The sequence below is a fragment of the Pygoscelis adeliae genome, unplaced genomic scaffold, assembly GCF_000699105.1.
Source record: "Pygoscelis adeliae isolate BGI_AS28 unplaced genomic scaffold, ASM69910v1 Scaffold82, whole genome shotgun sequence".
Taxonomy (NCBI): domain Eukaryota; kingdom Metazoa; phylum Chordata; class Aves; order Sphenisciformes; family Spheniscidae; genus Pygoscelis; species Pygoscelis adeliae.
The window spans coordinates 1,483,680-1,492,215 of record NW_008824287.1 but is presented as its reverse complement, the minus strand read 5'-3'; the positions used below and the strand labels follow the sequence as shown (position 1 = coordinate 1,492,215).

The 8,536-nt window shown below is 42.0% G+C and overlaps 1 protein-coding gene across 1 annotated transcript in view; it reads right to left on the bottom strand.

The window, feature by feature from the left end:
• The window catches only part of RNF11 (ring finger protein 11), a 22,671-nt gene extending 14,882 nt beyond the window's left edge, over window positions 1–7,789 (bottom strand). The window contains exons 1-7 of the mRNA XM_009318725.1: window positions 7,684–7,789; window positions 6,685–6,902; window positions 4,634–4,706; window positions 3,059–3,176; window positions 2,512–2,692; window positions 1,504–1,675; window positions 628–705 (exon numbers count right to left, since the gene is read on the bottom strand). Of these exons, the coding sequence (XP_009317000.1) occupies window positions 628–705; window positions 1,504–1,675; window positions 2,512–2,692; window positions 3,059–3,176; window positions 4,634–4,706; window positions 6,685–6,902; window positions 7,684–7,789 (946 nt within the window). The remainder of the gene's footprint in view (window positions 1–627; window positions 706–1,503; window positions 1,676–2,511; window positions 2,693–3,058; window positions 3,177–4,633; window positions 4,707–6,684; window positions 6,903–7,683) is intronic.
• Between the last annotated feature and the right edge of the window lie 747 nt (window positions 7,790–8,536).

The window sequence follows — 8,536 nt, the reverse complement described above, 5'->3', positions numbered from 1 at the left end:
TTCAGCTATTTGTTTAGCATCATTTGATAGTAACATTAATTATTTCAACTCTGAGCTAACGAGCAGCAGCAGTAAACAGCCAGAAGCACCAACTCAGGCTATGGGTTCGCCTCAGCCAGTCATTTATTAATCTTAAAGGAATGTCTCAGGCATTAAACAATTATTACTAAATCTGTTGGTTTGTTGGTTTTTTTTTTTTAAAGCAGGGCTTTATCTAAAAAGCAAGAAAGGACTGTACAAATATTAAGGCACACTAAAGCTTGACGAAGCTCCACTTTCTGATGCAGTATTAGCAGTGAACACAAGGGCAATGTTTCTATTTTTTCCAGCGAAGTCTTGTCCTCACAAGCAATGACTCTGCATTTTTAGCTCGCAGGGCATGAATCCAAGTGTGATCTCATACAACTGTCAAACCTCTTGTAACAGAAAAAAGGCCTGTGCCAAGAACAGGTAGAAAAATCATAAATAGCTCTTCTCAGGAGTCAGTTATACAAGCAAAATATTTCCAGAATGTGTTTTTCCTACTTAAAGTTCTCAATGCACAGAGACAGTTCAATGAGCATCTGGTCTTTTCTTTAATCTCTCACCAGAAAACACGTTCATTTTACCACTATGTATGAAACATACAGCCAGTTGCTGGTGCAACCAGGGCGAGCGGCATACATTCGGCTTCACGGATGAGTAAGGTATGACGACCATCACTAACTGTATAAGCAACCACGTGTCTAATCAATATTTTTAGTCAATTATTTTTTTTTTTTTTTCTTTGGATCTTGCCTGTGCTGGTTTTACACCAAAAATACTTGTGTTCATTTCAGCACAGGTGCTTTCAGACTAGATGGTTTGAAGGGGGAACTGAAGCAGGTCCAGAGCTCTGCAAGGGCGAGGAGGGGAGAAGGGGAGCATGGAGCCTGGCCCAGCCTCTGCAGCCCCCATCTCACCTTGTTCAGCCCCAACGGGATGAAGGAAAGCCTCTATTTAGTCAGGCCATTCCCCTGCTTACCCCTGCTCTCGTGGAAGGTGGCAAGAGCTTTGTTTACACCGAAACCGGCTTTGTGAAGGAAAACTTGTTTTCCACAAGGGATTTGTCCTGCTGATTGCAAGTATCAGACAATAAAGTCTAGCTACTCACATGCACTACAAATGTCCCCGCTACTACCCCAATAGCAGACTTACTAAGGGTTTTTAATGGAGCCATGAGGGTTTTTCCACTTCAACGTCAGGGACGGGGTGGTTTGTTTCAGCACATACCCATGCAGCCACCACAGCGACAGAGCCGGGGAGGAGCGGGCCCACCAACTGCCACCTCGTCACCACCAGACTACCAGGGACACCGCACTTGAGCGCCTACTTAAGTACTTGCCGGAATTAAGGCTTAGGCTGCTACGAAATCTCAGAAGAACAGAAAACTGTTTGAGAGGAGGGACGTGAACACAGAGAGGTCATTTTTCTGAATATGGACTGACTGGTTGGAAGACAAAGGCCCATTTCACCCTGACGCACCCGTATGAGAGCGGCTGCGAAGCCTGGAGATCTCCAGCCTTAGCTCCTCCATATGCAATGAGGAATCTTTCATGTTGTGTGAAGCACACCAGAAACCCTGAACACCTAATACAATAGATGATGCAGTTTTAGGACTGGAGTTGAGAAGATCACACGGAAATACAAAGGTTACCTGCGCAAATTTAAAAGCACTAATTTCCCAAGAACGTTACCTGTGACTTTCAAATACTACAATTTAGACACATGGGTAGAAGGGAACTGCTCAGGCCCTGCACCAAAGCATAACTCTACCATAGGTGAGGTACGTGCTACTTTTGATGCCCCTCAGAGGCAGGAATGAAAGCCTAATGGCATTAACATCATGTTACTGAAACTTCAGGCTTTATGAAGATATGAAGAAATACTTTTACTAACTTTATTCTCCTGCCTTAATGTTTAGGGTGGAATAACTATGTCCCACTACAACCCACACTATCACTAAAATAAGTTTTGCCAGTTTATACAAACACAGGCAAACCGCAGTCCCAATAAAACACCGTAAATGGAGTAACACTGAGCTACAGGTGGAAAGCTTTGAGACAGTAAAGCTGGAGGTATTCGGTATGTTATCGAGTCAAGAAAATACGCACAGCCACAGCAAAACAGCTATTAAGAAAACCCTGGGAGTTTTTTTAGGTTTAATTTATGGCATTTAGTCTAAAATACACCTTGTTACTTTGGGAGGCATTAGGGTGTAACTACAGAGATAACTGTAATAGCTAGATAGGCTTGAAGACAAGAGAAAAAGAAGATGGGAAGCTTCTTGCTCAGATTTTAACTCCATAAGCAGAAATATCATCGCTCAATTACTACAGATATATTTTAGTTATCTTTCTAGACTTTTTAGCTCACCATACAGTCCCCCAGAAGGACACCTCTCAAATGTATCTCTGAGGCAGCGGGTGCACCAGAGAGTAGCCTGGGAAGTGGATAGCGTTTAGTGCTGCTCCTCCAAGTCCCGGGACTTACAGGACTAAACTCACTTTGTCTCCTTATGCACCACTGAGGATAAGTGAAGTCAGTGAAGGTGCTTGCTTCCCTGAGGGCACTAAGAGATTTGCTGAGTAATCTCTGAACCAAATAGGCAACGAGATGAGTCCAAATTCCTGTCTTTATTTGGGATACCTCCTTTCCTATAGCAACATCTCCGCTGCAGTAAAGACGTAAGTTAGAAATCACTGCAGCAAACAATTTTTTGTTCTTTCATTTGTTGTTTTGGATCAGACACTAGAAGCAGAAATAAACCAATCGTTTTGGGAGATAGGCAGCTCCAGATGCTTCCTTAGGGGCAGAAAAGGGCTGGGCATGGCTTTCTCCATGAACTTCAGCAAAAATGAGCCTGACGTTCCTCAAATGAAATCTGTTGAAAGCCATAAAGCAAGTACCCTGTGGAGCAGTTTCAGACTGGCAGATCAGGTTAAAGAAAATTTCTTTGCTCCGCTGAAGCTTTGTACAGAAATTAGCCTTGAAGTAACTTACGGGCCTGCTCCTGATTTTTTTGTATCACTTCACGTACCGCTGCGTTCCTGGTGAGGTCTTCAGCATGTTATGGAATTGTTTACTCCAGTGAGAGGGGATAATGGCTAGCAGCGCATGAAAAGGTGCTTGCCCCTTGGACTTCTGAGCTGCATGTTCTGCAGATTTAAAGCAAATATTGTCTATGACTTCCATTATCAGTCACCATGACAAAATTCACTGCAATAAATTTTTTTAATTTATTTTTATTTTTTAGTTTCACTGACTATGGACAAGACAGATTTTGTTTTTCAGGAAAACCAAGTTGCTTGAATACCACATCCACTAACAAACAAAATAAAAATAGAAGCATTAGCCTAGAAAAACAAAGGCTGAAAGGGATATAGGACTGATCTCTAAATAAATCAGGAGAGTAAACATCACAAAAACAACTAAAGATCTGTTTGGTACAAGAATAATAGGTGCAAGTTTGCCATAAATAATCTAGAATTGTGAAATAGCTTTTAGAGTCTTACTTCTCGATTGATCAAAAGAGGCTCCCTGTAGGAGTAGTAAGGGCAAAGCTTAACCAGCATCTTGTAAAAATCATACATTATCTGCAGAAAATAACTTCACTGAGCATATGCGTAACTACCCATACATCCCCTTGTTCACAGACACCAGAAAACAGACCAATTCACACACTTATTAACACGCAGTTTCCAACACTGTACCAAACAGGGCCGTTATCCAAATTAATATAACCTATGATGCAGTGTAACAACTAGCAATAATGCTTGCCGTATTTAACTCAAAGCTAATTTAAATAAAATACAGACAATAATGCTTCATTAAATCTGAGCCTCGTTTTGCTGAAGCTATTATAAATGTCTGCAAACACTGTCATGAGTGGATCCACCTGGAAGTTTAAGACACTAACAAAATAAAAGCTTTAAAAATGAGAAAAGAAATTTTTTGACAAAAATCACTTTGCATTAACAATGCTGGTTTGATCTCTGCCGGGTTTTCGATAGCCCACTGGTGGAAAACACCTACTGCGGAAGCACAGGGGTTCTTGGCCAAACCCGGTTTCCTGCAGCACGCCCCACAAGTAGAAGCAGGAGCGAAGGCAGGCCTCAGAAGAGACATTTATAAAGCTTATCCTGCTGACAGTATGCTAGCTGGAAGTTTTACCAACCCACTTGTGTTGCTTGAGTAGCCCCGGGCAGCTGCACCACTGACAAAGATTTGGCTTGTGGCAAGCAAAATGTAAGATCATCAGTGAACACGTATACGTGGGATTACTGCACCCTATGTTGATATACAGACACTTTATTGCTGGAACACGCTAACCATTCTGCATCAAGGATTCTGAAAAAAAATGTATCTTACTTCAGTTTGATGTGTTTCTTAAGTTTTTTTAAGGGAGAAAGGGCAATAGCTATTGGTCTAATTTAAATAGTTATATTCCGTCCAGCTGAAATGCATTACTGTATTCAAACTGAAACCTGGCCAGCATATTTTGTGAAATAAACCAAGGAAACATTAGGGGCAGCAAGCGGTCTCATTCAGAAAACTATTTCTACAGCTTTGCAGTGCCCCACAGCCCCGACAATGTGCTGGGCTGTTTGCTTACCAGTGACGGACAAGGAAAGGGGTCCCTCACTGCCATGGCAGCCCCATCTCCTGCGGCTTTTTGGCTTAGAGACCTACAAAAAAAGCCCAAGTGCAACTTAGCTCATTAGATCCAAAAAACTGTAAAGATTGTGTTTACTGCTCGTGTTCAGTGTTACTGGTTCTGAATTCAGAAAACTAAACAGAAAGGTATTGAGCAAGAGGGTTCGAGCTATGCAAGAGCATGGCATACCACAGAAATGACAAGAGTGGGTAACACTGCGTAAGTGGATGCGTGAAAAAGCAGCAAGATTTGCTTCTCAGGTTTAGTTCTTGAAACAGCATTTTGTCCCTTAATTTGCTTTAAGTAAGGCTGGCTCCAATAGGAAACTAGTAGCCTCTCTTGACAGACACCAAACTAGAATAAGGAGTCACAACATATAAAACAGGAAAGCCAAATTGAGGTGGCCAGCTTAGCTTCTGCTCTTGCATACTTATATAATTTCTTAATTCTAAATGTTTTAGACAACAGGGAGGTTGTTTTATTAAAAGCCACATACACTGGCAGTCCTCACATACATATGCACAAAGGTAATCAAACTCCTAACAGCAGTGACAAAGCTTGCCAAGTTATGTTCAGACTTTGGAAACCATCCACAGAGTCATAACTGGAAGGCTTGTGTGAGGAAAGAGGCAGAGCAGTACCCCACAATGCAGATGAATGATGTTACTGTAGTCAGTTGTGTCCCAAGGGATATCACAGTCCGCTGCGCAACATGAACAGGCTGTGAAAGTCTTCACCCATTCCTGTACTTACCAAATATACTTATGAACTGCTAGATAACGTTAATGAAGCATCTTTAAAAAATAAAATAGTGAGGAAAAGCATCCAAGCATCTTTAATGGCGGTTGTGGTAGACAGATTTATATTATTTATTATGTTTTGTTGGTTTGGTTTTTTTAAACCAGAAAGATCACATTTAAGAAAAACAGAACTAAGGCTTTGACTACATCAGAGATTTGTCCTGAAGCAGCAAAATCCCTCCAACTGAAATCACCACCCCACTGTTAGAAATGGCACCTTTAGACTGCACTTCACGTACAGACCATTGCCACATACACTCCCTGCCCAAACCAGTATCAGATATTCATTCTGTGCATGCTCTGGTATGCAGTTAAGTCCCAGTATATCCTTAATTGCAACATGGAGAAGCCAGAACTCCTGTAATACTTGGTGGTAACAGCACACATCTAATACCTGACACCTCTAGACCTTTCCAGAAATGTCACAAAGTAAAATGCAATATATAGATGGCAAAGAGTGCAGATAAAGCCAATCTCCACCAGAAGTCAGTTTGGTTCACTAAGCTGACGGGAGGAAAACAAGAGCAAGAGAACCCATTTCAAACACTTGAAGGGTATGAGCTGACTCACTGAGGGATCAGATAAGCACCAGAGCCACCATGAAGAGACTGCAGAGCACACGGCTGCAAGTGGGAAAAGCGAGGCAATCGCTTTTGGCAGCAGCAGATGGTTATATCAGACCTCCTTGCGCCAGAAACATGAATGCACACGACACGGATCATGAGGCACACAAAATTTTCACCTGGTTTCAGCTCATGGTACTCTGAACACAGAAATAGCCCCCAAGCCTCTCCTTTGGCCTTGGCTGAGTTCACTCCTGAGCAGTGTCTGTCAAAGCCATTATTTGTAAGTGCTGGAGCAGAATCCTGCCTCAAATCAAGTTAAACAAATGCTGATGCCAGTTTCCTCACATGCCAGAGGTGTACACACCCCAACACAGGGGCACCAATGCTTTCCACTGGCACTCGTCCCTGGTGTGGTTAAGGCCCCAGGAGAGGAGTACGTGGTGTCGTTAGATGGCAGCACTTTCTTTAGGGACACAGAAAGCACTCCTCTCTCCCCAGAAAGGCTGCAGAAGCCCAAATAGCTCAAGCTGCTGACGCACTGACTCAGATAAACTTCCCTACATTTAAAAAAATGCCTTATGCTGACAAAGGGATGGACAAATTTCCCCCAGCCTACAGTACTCTTCACTGTTTGACTCGCTACCCTGAGGTGGAAACATTTGTCTGCTCCCTCAACACCAACAGCCTGTTTGGTAGCATCTGTTACGTAGTTGTTACTACCATTTTCCCAGTTTTTGCTTTCGATTAAAATACTGCCACGCCAGCAGCGCTGCTTGGAGGAATCTCCATCTGTGTGATCCGACCAGAGCGAAGAACACATTGACCCCAGGATATCACGTTCAGAGTCCACTGTAGAAACTCCTGCCAGCACAAAGGCATGATCTAATTCACTCGTTAACCAAGAGGTAATTGGTCATTATTCAGCCGCAGCACACTGAAGAGACACAGAGACATGAAGTTCTGTGTGTGGCAGCTGGGAGTCTGGCCTTCACCACGCTGGAATCCAACTAGTGGCATGTGCATAAGATGTATTTATTAGACCCAAAAAAAGAGAGGAAGGATAAAACACCCTCCTTTTCTACTTCAGCCCAAAACTATAGCTCTTTTCTCCTCAGTTTATCAGCTCAGAGTAGGTGACAGCTACATAAAGACACTTCAGGAGAAGCTATATATAGGGTGAAGTGAACTTTTCCCCAGGAAGCTCTAGATCTAGGTCATCTTGCTTCTTCTGGGAGGTAAGAAAAAACAGGTTACTCATTGAACAAGGATACAGTTTATAAAGGAAAACAAAGATTACCTGGAGCATGAAATTTTGTGTGGGTAGTATTTTTTCTTTCGTAAAGGATTTTTAAAAATAAAACTGATTAGTTATTAAACATTGTGTCTCTGAATACCTGACTCCATCTACTGTAAATCAAGAAACCCACTATATTTACAAAAGGAATGGGCATTCTTCGGTAAATTTACTTTCAGTAGTTTAGCCACACAGTAAAATAAATACAACTTCAATTCTTAGAAATTCCAGAGAGTTTGTCTAAATTCAAACGTAATGTAAAATCCCTCCTTGCACCTCATTTCTGGTTCTTATAGATGACTGGCTGGAAGGATTATATACAACCCAGCAGAGCTCCAAGCAACTTACCGTATGAATCCACTCTGATGAATTTAAGTACCACACTACCACTTCCAATCAAGGACAGGGTGGGAGAACAACTGAGCAGCTCAGTCAGGTTTGGGCCAATGGCCATCATCTAACTCAATCCAGCTGCTGGAGCGTACCTGGCCATCACAGCCACTGCAGCATCACATGGATGCCATTAGCTAAAGAGGCATGCCCCTATCAGGGCAGGCAGAGGAGTCTTCTTGGCTCAGGACAGACCTTAGAGTAACACTACCTATGCAGTGCTTCTTACTCGTTTCCGATTTGCAGATCCCTAAAAATTGTCAAGCAGAGGTGTGGACCTGTATTCTCAGTTTAGTGACTACAGATGGGATTTTATTAGCTCTTGTGAGCACTGTAAAAACAGCCCATAGAGGTTCAGAGACCCAGGAACTAAGAGGTGAAAAAGCACTAACCTAGAAAAGAATTAACAGTCAACTTCAAGTAAGTATTTTTGCTTGGATTTTAAAAGTGATATTGTTTCCTTCCAAGAAGGGCAATATACTTTCAAGGATGCCACTCTCCACAGGACAAGGTCTCCAAATATATAGATATAACATTACAGAACTCTGTGAAGCAAACACTAAAACAATGACTTAGTCATATTTCATAAGCTAAATTGAAGATATATGGATGCAACTGCAATACAAATCTGAATACCTAAACAGAAAAGAACCAAGAGAAATCCCAAAACATCAGAAACTGGCAATGGCAATTAAGCAAGTACTATCATAGAGCATGAAATAAAGTCTACAGGTGTTAAAATATTAATTTCAGTGTCTTAACTAAATCTGAATTTAGAGCATTAGTTTGCCTATCTGAGCCTTTTATAGAG